Source organism: Entelurus aequoreus, linkage group LG23 (genome assembly GCF_033978785.1).
Source record: "Entelurus aequoreus isolate RoL-2023_Sb linkage group LG23, RoL_Eaeq_v1.1, whole genome shotgun sequence".
Lineage (NCBI taxonomy): Eukaryota > Metazoa > Chordata > Actinopteri > Syngnathiformes > Syngnathidae > Entelurus > Entelurus aequoreus.
Window position 1 is genome coordinate 45059868 of NC_084753.1, and position 17202 is coordinate 45077069.

The following is a 17202-nucleotide window of genomic DNA, read 5'->3' on the forward strand; positions in this document are numbered from 1 at the left end:
TCACAGCATGTATATATTAGACTGGTTACTACTTTACATATAAACTCACAGCATGTATATATTAGACTGGTTACTACTTTACATATATACTCACAGCATGTATATATTAGACTGGTTACTACTTTACATATATACTCACAGCATGTATATATTAGACTGGTTACTACTTTACATATACACTCACAGCATGTATATATTAGACTGGTTACTACTTTACATATACACTCACAGCATGTATATATTAGACTGGTTACTACTTTACATATACACTCACAGCATGTATATATTAGACTGGTTACTACTTTACATATACACTCACAGCATGTATATATTAGACTGGTTACTACTTTACATATATACTCACAGCATGTATATATTAGACTGGTTACTACTTTACATATATACTCACAGCATGTTTATATTAGACTGGTTACTACTTTACATATATACTCACAGCATGTATATATTAGACTGGTTACTACTTTACATATATACTCACAGCATGTATATATTAGACTGGTTACTACTTTACATATATACTCACAGCATGTATATATTAGACTGGTTACTACTTTACATATATACTCACAGCATGTTTATATTAGACTGGTTACTACTTTACATATATACTCACAGCATGTATATATTAGACTGGTTACTACTTTACATATATACTCACAGCATGTATATATTAGACTGGTTACTACTTTACATATATACTCACAGCATGTTTATATTAGACTGGTTACTACTTTACATATATACTCACAGCATGTATATATTAGACTGGTTACTACTTTACATATATACTCACAGCATGTATATATTAGACTGGTTACTACTTTACATATATACTCACAGCATGTATATATTAGACTGGTTACTACTTTACATATATACTCACAGCATGTATATATTAGACTGAGTTGAATGTTTTTATTTGTTTTATGCGCTTTATAGAGTGACTCCCATGGGCCCTATTTTAAGCTGACTTTTGCTGGCATTTATTTACTGGATAGAGTGCATGAAAAAACGTGTGCTGGTTTGTGAATCATAGGCAACATTCCAAAAGAGCTACGGAGCATGCACATCAACGCTTAAGTTTTCTTCCAAACAAATTCAAATCAAAATGAACTACCTTGTGTAAACTTTGTCACTCGTGCTACATGTAAGTCATTATTTTAAATTATATTTATTTCATTTTGTCTTCTGACCATTAAGCAATGGTAGCCTACATTTACCTTTTAAATCACTGTTTAAACAGGAATAAGCTTTTTTTGACAAACTAGCTCCTTTTGACTGAACAGCCCCTTAAGGACCAACAATCTGCGTAATAAGAAACACAATAATAGAAGAAGCAGCTCTTTATTGTCATTATGACATTTCATTGAGGAAAATTGCAGGTTGCATTTCAGAATAAAGGGTGATGCTTGTAAAATGATGTAATACCTTGAAAATTACTTACTCAGAAATGTATTTTCACAAAACGGTGATCATTGTCTTTTTTTGTTCTCTATATACAGCTGGACATCCTGGAATACATCCACAATCACGAGTATGTGCATGCAGACATTAAAGCATCCAACCTCATGTTGGGCTACAGTGATCCCAACCAGGTCAGTAGCACCATCATGTCTAGAATATATATATATATACTTTTACTACTTAAGTGTTTTCCCTGGCATTTGGTTTGTTACATACTAACTTAACCCCCGATATTAACATGAAGTCAATAACAGCTTTTGAGTCTGTCTTATAGCTCAGACACTGAAATGATACTTTGGTATGACTAAGTATGGCAGGTCTGTCTTATAGCTCAGACACTGAAATGATACTTTGGTATGACTAAGTATGGCAGGTCTGTCTTATAGCTCAGACACTGAAATGATACTTTGGTATGATTAAGTATGGCAGGTCTGTCTTATAGCTCAGACACTGAAATGATACTTTGGTATGACTAAGTATGGCAGGGGGGGATAACAGAATGAAAAACAATACAAAAATACTGTTTTTTGAATGCCTGTTTTATTTGTGATTTGACATTTTACAGTATCATTACAAATATGTTTTGGTTTGTTTGTTTTTCAATACCAAAACTTTCTTGCAGTGTTCTGGCTCAATACATTGTAGCATACAGTGGTAACTGCAGGCTGCCATGGTGGTTTAACATCAGTGTCATGAGGAAAAAACTGTGATCTTCCCAGGAATAGGTTGTATTCCGTCACATGACTTTGGAACCAAAGTAAACAAAGTGGTGTGCCGCCAAACTAACTGAGTATGCAAGGGGCCTAGCTAGATCTTAATACTAGAAGCCGATACGGCCAAAACATTTTTGGGATCACTTTTGGGATTGACCAGTGTGTTTTATTCCCTGCGAGGAAGACTGGTCATGCAACTAAGTTGTTCAAAGTTCTGAAATGATTCATCTTGATCTCACTTGTTTGATATCACAAAAAGCTGTCATGTTTTGGGGACGGCGTGGCGAAGTTGGTAGAGTGGCCGTGCCAGCAATCGGAGGGTTGCTGGTTACTGGGGTTCAATCCCCACCTTCTACCATCCTAGTCACGTCCGTTGTGTCCTTGGGCAAGACACTTCACCCTTGCTCCTGATGGGTGCTGGTAGCGCCTTGCATGGCAGCTCCCTCCATCAGTGTGTGAATGTGTGTGTGAATGGGTGAATGTGGAAATACTGTCAAAGCGCTTTGAGTACCTTGAAGGTAGAAAAGCGCTATACAAGTATAACCCATTTATTTATTTATTTATGTTAACAGTATCACAAAAAGCTGTCATGTTAACAGTGATGTGTAGACTTTTCATATCTGCCGGATTTGAGCTTTTCTGAATGGCTGCCATTGTCAATTGTAGGTGTATCTAGTAGACTATGGGCTGGCATATAGGTACGCACCGGATGGTTCTGTAAAAGACTACAAGGAAAATCCAAAGAGGTGTCATGACGGAACTATCGAGTTCACCAGCATTGATGCTCACAAAGGAGTGGGTAGGTACCGTAACAATGTTTTATTACCCTGTGCAGAAATGTGTGTCTGCTTGTAATGTACTTTTTAGTTTTGTTGAGTCTTTATTTTATTCTTTAATTCTGTTATCATTCCTGCTTTAAAACTAGAATGTCTTGAACCATTATGCAAATGTGGAAATAATTCCAAATGTTTGTGTAGTTTGCATGTTGTCCCTGTATTATGTTGCAGCTTCCTCCCACATTCTAATTTAATCTGACTTCACTTTTGTCAACATATCTTCTGACATGTCCTTGCATTCACTTCACTTTTGTCAACATATCTTCTGACATGTCCTTGCATTCACTTCACTTTTGTCAACATATCTTCTGACATGTCCTTGCATTCACTTCACTTTTGTCAACATATCTTCTGACATGTCCTTGCATTCACTTCACATTTGTCAACATATCTTCTGACATGTCCTTGCATTCACTTCACATTTGTCAACATATCTTCTGACATGTCCTTGCATTCACTTCACATTTGTCAACATATCTTCTGACATGTCCTTGCATTCACTTCACATTTGTCAACATATCTTCTGACATGTCCTTGCATTCACTTCACATTTGTCAACATATCTTCTGACATGTCCTTGCATTCACTTCACTTTTGTCAACATATCTTCTGACATGTCCTTGCATTCACTTCACTTTTGTCAACATATCTTCTGACATGTCCTTGCATTCACTTCACATTTGTCAACATATCTTCTGACATGTCCTTGCATTCACTTCACATTTGTCAACATATCTTCTGACATGTCCTTGCATTCACTTCACATTTGTCAACATATCTTCTGACATGTCCTTGCATTCACTTCACATTTGTCAACACATCTTCTGACATGTCCTTGCATTCACTTCACTTTTGTCAACATATCTTCTGACATGTCCTTGCATTCACTTCACTTTTGTCAACATATCTTCTGACATGTCCTTGCATTCACTTCACATTTGTCAACATATCTTCTGACATGTCCTTGCATTCACTTCACTTTTGTCAACATATCTTCTGACATGTCCTTGCATTCACTTCACTTTTGTCAACATATCTTCTGACATGTCCTTGCATTCACTTCACATTTGTCAACATATCTTCTGACATGTCCTTGCATTCACTTCACATTTGTCAACATATCTTCTGACATGTCCTTGCATTCACTTCACATTTGTCAACATATCTTCTGACATGTCCTTGCATTCACTTCACTTTTGTCAACATATCTTCTGACATGTCCTTGCATTCACTTCACATTTGTCAACATATCTTCTGACATGTCCTTGCATTCACTTCACATTTGTCAACATATCTTCTGACATGTCCTTGCATTCACTTCACATTTGTCAACATATCTTCTGACATGTCCTTGCATTCACTTCACATTTGTCAACATATCTTCTGACATGTCCTTGCATTCACTTCACTTTTGTCAACATATCTTCTGACATGTCCTTGCATTCACTTAACTTTTGTCAACATATCTTCTGACATGTCCTTGCATTCACTTCACATTTGTCAACATATCTTCTGACATGTCCTTGCATTCACTTCACTTTTGTCAACATATCTTCTGACATGTCCTTGCATTCACTTCACTTTTGTCAACATATCTTCTGACATGTCCTTGCATTCACTTCACATTTGTCAACATATCTTCTGACATGTCCTTGCATTCACTTCACATTTGTCAACATATCTTCTGACATGTCCTTGCATTCACTTCACATTTGTCAACATATCTTCTGACATGTCCTTGCCTTCACTTCACATTTGTCAACATATCTTCTGACATGTCCTTGCATTCACTTCACATTTGTCAACATATCTTCTGACATGTCCTTGCATTCACTTCACTTTTGTCAACATATCTTCTGACATGTCCTTGCATTCACTTCACTTTTGTCAACATATCTTCTGACATGTCCTTGCATTCACTTCACATTTGTCAACATATCTTCTGACATGTCCTTGCATTCACTTCACATTTGTCAACATATCTTCTGACATGTCCTTGCATTCACTTCACTTTTGTCAACATATCTTCTGACATGTCCTTGCATTCACTTCACATTTGTCAACATATCTTCTGACATGTCCTTGCATTCACTTCACTTTTGTCAACATATCTTCTGACATGTCCTTGCATTCACTTCACTTTTGTCAACATATCTTCTGACATGTCCTTGCATTCACTTCACATTTGTCAACATATCTTCTGACATGTCCTTGCATTCACTTCACATTTGTCAACATATCTTCTGACATGTCCTTGCATTCACTTCACTTTTGTCAACATATCTTCTGACATGTCCTTGCACTCACTTCACTTTTGTCAACATATCTTCTGACATGTCCTTGCATTCACTTCACATTTGTCAACATATCTTCTGACATGTCCTTGCATTCACTTCACATTTGTCAACATATCTTCTGACATGTCCTTGCACTCACTTCACATTTGTCAACATATCTTCTGACATGTCCTTGCACTCACTTCACATTTGTCAACATATCTTCTGACATGTCCTTGCATTCACTTCACTTTTGTCAACATATCTTCTGACACGTCCTTGCATTCACTTCACTTTTGTCAACATATCTTCTGACACGTCCTTGCATTCACTTCACTTTTGTCAACATATCTTCTGACACGTCCTTGCATTCACTTCACATTTGTCAACATATGTTCTGACACGTCCTTGCATTCACTTCACATTTGTCAACATATCTTCTGACACGTCCTTGCATTCACTTCACATTTGTCAACATATCTTCTGACACGTCCTTGCATTCACTTCACATTTGTCAACATATCTTCTGACACGTCCTTGCATTCACTTCACATTTGTCAACATATCTTCTGACATGTCCTTGCATTCACTTCACTTTTGTCAACATATCTTCTGACATGTCCTTGCATTCACTTCACTTTTGTCAACATATCTTCTGACATGTCCTTGCATTCACTTCACTTTTGTCAACATATCTTCTGACATGTCCTTGCATTCACTTCACATTTGTCAACATATCCTCTGACATGTCCTTGCATTCACTTCACATTTGTCAACATATCTTCTGACACGTCCTTGCATTCAATTCACATTTGTCAACATATCTTCTGACACGTCCTTGCATTCACTTCACATTTGTCAACATATCTTCTGACATGTCCTTGCATTCACTTCACTTTTGTCAACATATCTTCTGACTTGTCCTTGCATTCACTTCACTTTTGTCAACATATCTTCTGACATGTCCTTGCATTCACTTCACTTTTGTCAACACATCTTCTGACATGTCCTTGCATTCACTTCACTTTTGTCAACATATCTTCTGACATGTCCTTGCATTCACTTCACTTTTGTCAACACATCTTCTGACATGTCCTTGCATTCACTTCACATTTGTCAACATATCTTCTGACATGTCCTTGCATTCACTTCTGTTGTGTTGACCAGCATTCCTCCAATGGGGAATTCAAATTGCTAGTCTCTCCCAGATTCTTTTTATGGCGATATGCTGTTGTTTATATTCAATCACCAGGCAGAAGTTGGTATTTTGTGGTTTATTCTCCAAGCTTAGAGGACAAACCTGAGACCAATCCAGCACCCAAGCGTTCCCTAGCCCGGTCCAGAACGGTCTAGCTCGGTCTCCCGGAGGTCCCGTGATCTTCCGTCTGTCCCTCGCCCTCACTCGCTTTGTTTAGACTACTCCGAGTTATCTCTACTCTGACACATTCCAATCTAGAAGGCCAACGCCTCACTATGAGACTCAAAGAAGGAAGAATACTAGCTATTCTTTATATGACTATAGGAGTTTAGAAAGAAGTAACACTTAAATATGGATATATGGAAAATATCTCGTTCCATCACTCCCCCTTTAAGATCTTCTTATAAGATCTTTTACTACTAGTTAAACACTTCTAAAGCACGCCCTACATTAAAGTAGGTGCTGTTTTTTTTCTTTAAGCAAGCTAGCGATAAAACAACAGCTTATTTACATGGGAGATAGATGGAGGGAGTCCACGTCAATGTCGTCATGGTCAGGGAAGTAAACCAACAATTCTCGAAAGTCTTAAAGTTACCACTTTGCTAGACCCCCTTTAGTGACACTTAGCCCAAGGGGCGATAAAGCAACCGCATGAGGCTATGATGGCCAAAAAAGCTCCGAATGGAGACCAAGACAGACTTAATTAGGTCAGTCCACCTGTCTAATGTGTCCCTAGACAGGGCCTGGAGGCCCTTTAAGGCCCTCTGAACTGAGCCATCGGGGGTAGTGTTGTTAGGAATGAAGGTACAGCATTGGTCACCAAACATTGCACACACTCCTTCTTCCTTGGCTAGGATGCGGTCAAGGGCTATGCGGATCTGAACAGCCCTGAGGGAGGTCGGGGCAAGTTGTTCAGCAAGTCCCTCAACGGCGTCACGAGTCAGGTTGGTTAGTCTCAACGGCGGCGGGGAGTTAGAGAGGCCGCTGAAACAGGAGTTCCAAGGGGTGTTAATTTGGTGAGTGGGGTCACCAGTCTAACCATAGCACAAAGCCCAACGGCTGACGTCGGGATTCTAATGTACAATCTGTGCTTCCCACAACACCAGAATAAGTCAGCTCGTGCCCAAGGGCCTATCCTAGAGCCATCTATCAGTGTGGTGCACCAGCAACGGTCGATGTCACCCAACCTGTTGGGGGACGGAGAGGGTCCTGTAATTTGAAAACGCGTGTAATTCAGCTTTTGGGCCACAAAGGGAAGAAGTCGGGTGGCATTGTCAACAGTCCAGCGGAAGAAGCAACACAGTCACCCAGGTTTTGGCATCCACCTGAGCCACAGGTTGTCTGCACCCGCTCCTAAGGTCAAAGGTCAAAGTTACCAGGCCTTCGGTGGTGATGTCATTAGCACGCACGGATGTGAGCCTTTGAAACACCACCGAGGTGGGGTGGTACTTTAGGTGCTACAGAGGGTGTAGAGGTAATTAACGCCCTCTCTCCCGGAGGTCCCGTGATCTTCCGTCTGTCCCTCGCCCTCACTCTCTTTGTTTAGACTACTCCGAGTTATCTCTACTCTGACACATTCCAATCTAGAAGGCCAACGCCTCACTATGAGACTCAAAGAAGGAAGAATACTAGCTATTCTTTATATGACTATAGGAGTTTAGAAAGAAGTAACACTTAAATATGGATATATGGAAAATATCTCGTTCCATCACGTCAACACATCTTCTGACATGTGACACGCAGCTGCTTCAAGGCGGGGTGACCTGGAAATACTGGGTTACTGCATGGTTCAGTGGCTCTGCGGTTCTCTTCCCTGGGAGGACAAGCTTCAGGACCCACTTTATGTCAGAGACTATAAGATCCAGTAAGTCAATTGCCAACACACAAACTGTTGATGGATGCTGGAACTACAAATTGTAAAACATCCTACTTTTGGTCTCTAGGAGTCAAAAAAGCACCTCTGAGTTCATGACCAAATGTTTCCCCTCCCAAGACAGACCGGGTAAGTTAAAAGGAAATGAGGCTGGTTTGAAAAAAGGAAGGTAAGTTATCTCAAGGACCTAACATGAACTCGCACTCGCTGACAGAGAACTGCAAGGACGTGACCCTGAACAGTCCGTGTGGTGCGGCCATTGTTGTAGAAGAAATAATGAATACGCATGTCAATGGTCTAGGAAATAGTCAATCATCGATCAAAGTCTCTTTTTGTAGCCCTAAATCACGAGTGTCTCAAAGGTCTGCACAACCACATCCTGGGCTCAGATCCCACATCAGGGCAAGGAAAAAGTCAACCCAATGCGATACAATTAGAAACCTTGGAGGGGACTGCAGATGTGGGGACCCCCCGCCCTGGGTGACCGGTGCAATGGACGTGGAGTGGATCTAGTTAATAGTGTTAGAGTCCAGTCCATAGTGGATCTAGTTAATAGTGTGAGAGTCCAGTCCATAGTGGATCTAGTTAATAGTGTGAGAGTCCAGTCCATAGTGGATCTAGTTAATAGTGTGAGAGTCCAGTCCATAGTGGATCTTACATAATAGTGAGAGTCCAGTCCATAGTGGATCTAATATAATAGTGTGAGAGTCCAGTCCATAGTGGATCTAGTTAATAGTGTGAGAGTCCAGTCCATTGTGGATCTAACATAATAGTGTGAGAGTCCAGTCCATAGTGGATCTAACATAATAGTGTGAGAGTCCAGTCCATAGTGGATCTAGTTAATAGTGTGAGAGTCCAGTCCATTGTGGATCTAACATAATAGTGTGAGAGTCCAGTCCATAGTGGATCTAACATAATAGTGTGAGAGTCCAGTCCATAGTGGATCTAGTTAATAGTGTGAGAGTCCAGTCCATAGTGGATCTAGTTAATAGTGTGAGAGTCCAGTCCATAGTGGATCTAACATAATAGTGTGAGAGTCCAGTCCATAGTGGATCTAGTTAATAGTGTTAGAGTCCAGTCCATAATGGATCTAACATAATAGTGTGAGAGTCCAGTCCATAGTGGATCCAGTTAATAGTGTGAGAGTCCAGTCCATAGTGGATCCAGTTAATAGTGTGAGAGTCCAGTCCATTGTGGATCTAACATAATAGTGTGAGAGTCCAGTCCATTGTGGATCTAACATAATAGTGTGAGAGTCCAGTCCATAGTGGATCTAGTTAACAGTGTGAGAGTCCAGTCCATAGTGGATCTAGTTAATAGTGTGAGAGTCCAGTCCATAATGGATCTAACATAATAGTGTGAGAGTCCAGTCCATAGTGGATCTAGTTAATAGTGTGAGAGTCCAGTCCATAGTGGATCTAGTTAATAGTGTGAGAGTCCAGTCCATAGTGGACCAGCAGGAGATCATCTTGAGTAGAGACAGGTCAGCAGCACAGAGACTGATGCACAGATGAGTGGTCCACCATGGGTCCCGACTTGGAACAGCTAGCACTTCATCTGTAGTCACCTGATAACCTCTCCACGAAGGAGAGGGGGGCAGAGCAGAGAAGATAGACGGCAGATCAACTGGTCTAAAAGGGGGTCTATTTAAAGGCTAGAGTATACAAATGAGTTTTAAGATGGGACTTAAATGCTTCTACTGAGGTAGCATCTCTAACTGTTACTGCTAGAACATTCCAGAGTACTGGAGCCCCAACAGAAAACACTATAGACTTTTTGGGGGCACTGGGAGTCTGTAGTAGACCGGAGTTCTTAAAAAGATTTCTTGCCGGGACATATGGTGCACTACAATCAGCAAGATAGACTCTTTAGTATTTTATACCTAAGTAGTAAAACCTTAGTCACATCTTAAGTAAATAGTCCCCTGTCTTTATTCCACAAAGCTATTTAATAAACTGCTATAAGGTGGTATTGCATGTGCATCTCTTGTTCCTAAGAACTAAACACTGATTTCCTAGCAGGTCCACATGTGGCCAGATCTTACACATTTCTTATGAGCGCAGATGTCTGGTCACAGCTTAGCATACATGCATCTGCCACACCCACAATAGAGGGTCACATGTCTCAGGATCGGAAAGAAAGTGATTATTGTTGTGTGTTGTAGATGAGCTGCAGAAGTTCATGGAGGAAGTGAAGTCTCTAGGCTACCAGGACACACCTAGATATGATAAGTTGCGCAGCATCCTCCAGGCTGGACTGACTAGCATCCGGGCGGTAGATGACGGTAACCTTGACTTCACCGCTGGAACGCAAACATCTGGCAAAGTGAGTTCACAGAAAATGTTTGACATTTCTTTACTTTGATGTATTTTGAAGTGATCCAAGTTTGACCACGGTCTACTAAACACCCACAACTTCCCTGCACAAGTATTAGGGATGTTAGTTAACCTTGTTAACCACCTAACCATTCCAGCCGCTTCCTGGCATGACCATTCAACTCTAACTCGTGTTAGTTAACCTTGTTAACCACCTAACCATTCCAGCCGCTTCCTGGCATGACCATTCAACTCTAACTCGTGTTAGTTAACCTTGTTAACCACCTAACCATTCCAGCCGCTTCCTGGGATGACCATTCAACTCTAACTCGTGTTAGTTAACCTTGTTAACCACCTAACCATTCCAGTCGCTTCCTGGCATGACCATTCAACTCTAACTCGTGTTAGTTAACCTTGTTAACCACCTAACCATTCCAGCCGCTTCCTGGGATGACCATTCAACTCTAACTCGTGTTAGTTAACCTTGTTAACCACCTAACCATTACAGCCGCTTCCTGGCATGACCATTCAACTCTAACTCGTGTTAGTTAACCTTGTTAACCACCTAACCATTCCAGCCGCTTCCTGGGATGACCATTCAACTCTAACTCGTGTTAGTTAACCTTGTTAACCACCTAACCATTCCAGCCGCTTCCTGGGATGACCATTCAACTCTAACTCGTGTTAGTTAACCTTGTTAACCACCTAACCATTCCAGCCGCTTCCTGGGATGACCATTCAACTCTAACTCGTGTTAGTTAACCTTGTTAACCACCTAACCATTCCAGCCGCTTCCTGGCATGACCATTCAACTGTAACTCGTGTTAGTTAACCTTGTTAACCACCTAACCATTCCAGCCGCTTCCTGGCATGACCATTCAACTCAAACTCGTGTTAGTTAACCTTGTTAACCACCTAACCATTCCAGCCGCTTCCTGGCATGACCATTCAACTCTAACTCGTGTTAGTTAACCTTGTTAACCACCTAACCATTCCAGCCGCTTCCTGGGATGACCATTCAACTCTAACTCGTGTTAGTTAACCTTGTTAACCACCTAACCATTCCAGCCGCTTCCTGAGACGACCATTCAACTCTAACTCGTGTTAGTTAACCTTGTTAACCACCTAACCATTCCAGCCGCTTCCTGAGACGACCATTCAACTCTAACTCGTGTTAGTTAACCTTGTTAACCACCTAACCATTCCAGCCGCTTCCTGAGACGACCATTCAACTCTAACTTGTGTTAGTTAACCTTGTTAACCACCTAACCATTCCAGCCGCTTCCTGGGATGACTATTCAACTCTAACTCGTGTTAGTTAACCTTGTTAACCACCTAACCATTCCAGCCGCTTCCTGGCATGACCATTCAACTGTAACTCGTGTTAGTTAACCTTGTTAACCACCTAACCATTCCAGCCGCTTCCTGGGATGACCATTCAACTCTAACTCGTGTTAGTTAACCTTGTTAACCACCTAACCATTCCAGCCGCTTCCTGGCATGACCATTCAACTCAAACTCGTGTTAGTTAACCTTGTTAACCACCTAACCATTCCAGCCGCTTCCTGGCATGACCATTCAACTCTAACTCGTGTTAGTTAACCTTGTTAACCACCTAACCATTCCAGCCGCTTCCTGGGATGACCATTCAACTCTAACTCGTGTTAGTTAACCTTGTTAACCACCTAACCATTACAGCCGCTTCCTGGCATGACCATTCAACTCTAACTCGTGTTAGTTAACCTTGTTAACCACCTAACCATTCCAGCCGCTTCCTGGCATGACCATTCAACTCTAACTCGTGTTAGTTAACCTTGTTAACCACCTAACCATTCCAGCCGCTTCCTGGCATGACCATTCAACTCTAACTCGTGTTAGTTAACCTTGTTAACCACCTAACCATTCCAGCCGCTTCCTGGCATGACCATTCAACTCTAACTCGTGTTAGTTAACCTTGTTAACCACCTAACCATTCCAGCCGCTTCCTGGCATGACCATTCAACTCTAACTCGTGTTAGTTAACCTTGTTAACCACCTAACCATTCCAGCCGCTTCCTGGCATGACCATTCAACTCAAACTCGTGTTAGTTAACCTTGTTAACCACCTAACCATTCCATTTATTGTTCAACTGTTTCCTCCAGAAATAAAACAAATTAGATTTAACTTTTTTTAATTGATTTTTTTAAATTTATGAATCTATTTAGAATCGGGATGGATAAGAATCGCGATTCGGATGTGAATTGATCCTAATAAATATGGTTAAAAGATAGTTGAACAGCATTGCAATGGACGACTTCTTGCTGATAGTCCTTAAGACCAATCCAGTTTTGTGGCAGTCCCTGGTCTTGTTCCTGTGGTCCCTGGTCTTGTTCCTGTGGTCCCTGGTCTTGTTCCTGTGGTCCCTGGTCTTGTGTGTCTTTATCCACATACTGATTAGAGATTATGAAAAGTAAAGACCTCATTTGTGTAGTTCATGTGCACTTTGCCCTTTTGTATGGGTCAGACAGTTTGTTCACTTCAGTTTGTTATTTCCTTCACAAAAATCAAACCAAGGAATAAAACTACAAATAAATCAACATAACATTGAAGTAAATGATGAATGAAAAGGAGCAGAAATAAGTTATCTGCCCCCTATTTTCACATAGTGACTTTCGATGTTGGCAATTACAAAGCCATATTTTCATTTTACAACACTTAAATCACTTGTGTTTTTCATAATCATGATTTTTACATCTTGTTAGTACTGAAAGAGATTTCCTGTGTAGTATAAATAAACCAGTGATTTATATTTGAATGCAGGAAGTCAGTATTTGAAGCCCTGCCAAAAACCACAAGCTTTTTGCAATCAATCGTGATGATTTTATGGACTGATTGCTTTTCTTTTGATTGATTGATTGATTGAGACTTTTATTAGTAGGTTGCACAGTGAAGTACATATTCCGTACAATTGACCACTAAATGGTAACACCCCAAGAAGTTTTTCAACTTGTTTAAGTCGGGTTCTTGAAAATGGAAGTGGAGTAGTCTCGTTACCATACAATACAGAAAGAAACCTTCCAGTTCTCACTGCTTCCAAAATATGCACATGTACCGCCAAATATGGTATTGTAATCCACAACATTGGAGTCAAAAGTGCAGTACCTGACTTTCAGGTTCCCTTGTGTGTATGCAGAAAAAATGATTTACCCCTAAATTATTGATGGGCTGAGTGACTTGTTTTAATGAGTCATTGACACTGACAAACCATAACAAATCAAATGTATTCTTTTTGTATTTACTAGCGCTGTCAAAAAGCCAGAAAACAGTAGTATCAAATGTATGTAACATTATAGGAATTGTGTGATGTCATTAATGCGAGTGCATGTCATGTGCCAGCAACTTGAGGGTTGCAGGTTCGATCCCCGCTTCCGCCATCCTAGTCACTGCCGTTGTGTCCTTGGGCAAGACACTTTACCCACCTGCTCCCAGTGCCTCCCACACTGGTTTAAATGTAACTTAGATATTGGGTTTCACTATGTAAAGCGCTTTGAGTCACTAGAGAAAAGCGCTATATAAATATAATTCACTTCACTTCACATGACGCTGATGGGAACATATCGGACAAGTTAGCCAGCTGGCCCTATCCATAGATTTCATCAATGATCCCAGAGTCAACAAACAAAGTGATTAGCAAGAAGTAGCTTCAGTTTCACCAAAGCTGTAAGTACCATGCCAAAGCCGAGTGTCACGGTACGCTCCAGGAACGTGGCAGGGGGCCAGCAATCTTTGCAGATGCTACAGGAAAGTCTTTATTGCAACACCAGGGGAGTTCACTGCTAGCGCCTCCTTGAAATCTGCCCAAAGGATGTGCATAGCCGAGTATAAAGCAGACAAACTTGGGCAATAAAGCATTGAGCAGAAGTTCCAGTCCAGAACACACACAGTATATACATGCAATAACCTGCAACTGTGCACACAACTTTGCCACCAGTGCACAAATGAAAGTCTACAACTTTATTATATGTTGTTTTGCAGAATGTGTTCATTTCTTCTGGCGCTGTAATAAACAACAGTATGTTCACTATGTAGTAAGGGTGTAACGCTACGTGTATTTGTATTGAACCGTTTCGGTACGGGGGTTCCGGTTCGGTTCGGAGGTGTACCGAATGAGTTTCCACACAAACATATTAAGTAGCGTAACGCACGTTGTGTAAACAATGCACACCGAGGCACAACACACGGCATGCTAGCAGCTAACAGGCTAGGATAGACTGACCATACGTCCCCTTTTCACCGGACATGTCCTCTTTTGCGGAGCTGTCAGGGCGGAGTTTCTTAAACGCCTCAAATGTCCGGCATTTTGAGTTAGGGTTGCGTGTATTTTCAATGTACGTTCAGGGTTAAGAAGGGGTTAAAAACAAAACAAACAGCAGCATTGGTGAGGGAGGGGCAGAGAGAGAGAGAGAGAGAGAGTTATGATAAACGCGCATGCGTCGCCAGGCTCTGCTTTTTATCCATAGATTTATCACATTTAATTTTGTATTATCTATAGCAGGGGTGTGAAAAGTGTGCCCCGGAGGCCATTTGCAGCTAATGTTTTAAAGGCCCACGGCACATTCTAAAAATACTATTCAAAAACAAAAACATAACAAAAGTGAAATAAAAAAGCTTAAAGGTTAAATGTCATTTAGAAAAAGTTGCAATTTTGACTAATAAAACAAAACTGTTTTGTTTTTTTTCAAACTGTCATTGCTCAAAACATAATATTGAATCAAAATCAATGTTATTATGAATGATTGACCTATCCAAGGTTCCCATTACTTCACATCAAATATTACACTAAGAAAAATATTTTTAGTGGAAGATTTTACAAATTTGGTAAATAAATAACCCAAAAATTTATATTTTGTTGTTTTCTTACTGTACCGAAAATGAACCGAACCGTGACCTCGAAACCGAGGTACGTACCGAACCCAAATTTTTGTGTACCGTTACACCGTTACTATGTAGAACTATCATCTATCTTTCACTCGGTGTAATGCGGTGGAAAAGTGAATATTGTAGACTGATTGGTTGCAAGTAGAGATGTCCGATAATATCGGCCTGCCGATATTATCGGCCGATATATGCGTTAAAATGTAATATCGGAAATTATCGGTATCGTTTTTTGTTTTTTTTGTTTTTTTGTTGTTTTTTTATTAAATCCACATAAAAAACACAAGATACTTACAATTAGTGCACCAAGCCAAAAAACCTCCCTCCCCCATTTACACTCATTCACACAAAAGGGTTGTTTCTTTCTGTTATTAATATTCTGCTTCCTACATTATATATCAATACAGTCTGCAAGGGTTACAGTCCGTAAGCACACATGACTGGTCCACTAATAGTACTAACCTTTAACAGTTAATTTTACTCATTTTCATTCATTACTAGTTTCTATGTAACTGTTTTTATATTGTTGTACTTTCTTTTTTATTGAAGAAAATGTTTTTAATTTATTTATCTTATTTTACTAATTTTTAAAAAAAGGACCTTATCTTCACCATACCTGGTTGTCCAAATTAGGCATAATAATGTGTTAATTCCACGACTGCATATATTGGTTGATATCGGTATCGGTAATTAAAGAGTTGGACAATATCGGAATATCGGATATTGGCAAAAAGCCATTATCAGACATCCCTAGTTGCAAGTGGTGACTAATTATGATGAATTGAATTGTAGACTGAGAGGAATATGAGTTGAAATTGTGGTCATTTGGTAGCCTAATATTTACAATAGCCTCTCCAGTGTCTGCTGTTTGGACAAATGGAGTTGATGGTTGTAAAAAAGTGCACTGTCTTCTTCCTCTAGGGGGTGATGAAGAGAAAGAACGCGGCAGAGATGAGTCAAGACACTGATGGCGCGCCAACAAAAAGGAGAAAAGTCTTCAAAAACAAAGGTAATATGTTGTTTTCCCTCCTAAATCTGAGTGTGACGGTATATTGATATGGCAAACTATCACAATGTCTGTATTACTGTTGGAACCATACCAATATTTTGCTACCGCTACTATAATTATTTTGATACTTTTTGGTACTTTTCTAAATAAAGGGGACCACAAAAAAAATGTCATTATTGTCTTTATTTTAACAAAAAATGTTAGTGTACATGAAACATATGTTTATTATTGTCATTTTGGCCTTAAATAAAATGTTGAACATACTAGACAACTTGTCTTTTAGTAGTAAGTAAACAAACAAAGACTCCTAATTAGTAGTAACATATTGTGTCATTTATACACCTATTATTTTGTACACATTATGAGGGACAAACTGTAAAAATGGATTATTCATCTACTTGTTCATTTACTGTTAATATCTGCTTATTTTCTGTTTGAACATGTTCTATCTACACTTCTGTTAAAATGTAATAATCACTTATTCTCTTCTTTGATACTTGACATTAGTTTTGGGCGACACCACACATTTAGGTATTGTTGCGTTGACCAGCATTCCTCCAATGGAGAATTCAATTGCTAATC

General features: G+C 39.9%; 1 protein-coding gene across 2 annotated transcripts in view; it reads left to right on the forward strand.

Annotated features, from left to right (window-relative positions):
• The window catches only part of LOC133640722 (serine/threonine-protein kinase VRK1-like), a 38761-nt gene that overhangs the window by 20126 nt on the left and 1433 nt on the right, over positions 1-17202 (forward strand). For both annotated transcript variants that reach the window (XM_062034294.1, XM_062034293.1), the window contains exons 7-12: positions 1524-1616; positions 2865-2997; positions 8252-8372; positions 8452-8510; positions 10546-10706; positions 16533-16620. In XM_062034294.1, coding sequence (XP_061890278.1) covers positions 1524-1616; positions 2865-2997; positions 8252-8372; positions 8452-8510; positions 10546-10706; positions 16533-16620 — 655 coding nt within the window. The remainder of the gene's footprint in view (positions 1-1523; positions 1617-2864; positions 2998-8251; positions 8373-8451; positions 8511-10545; positions 10707-16532; positions 16621-17202) is intronic.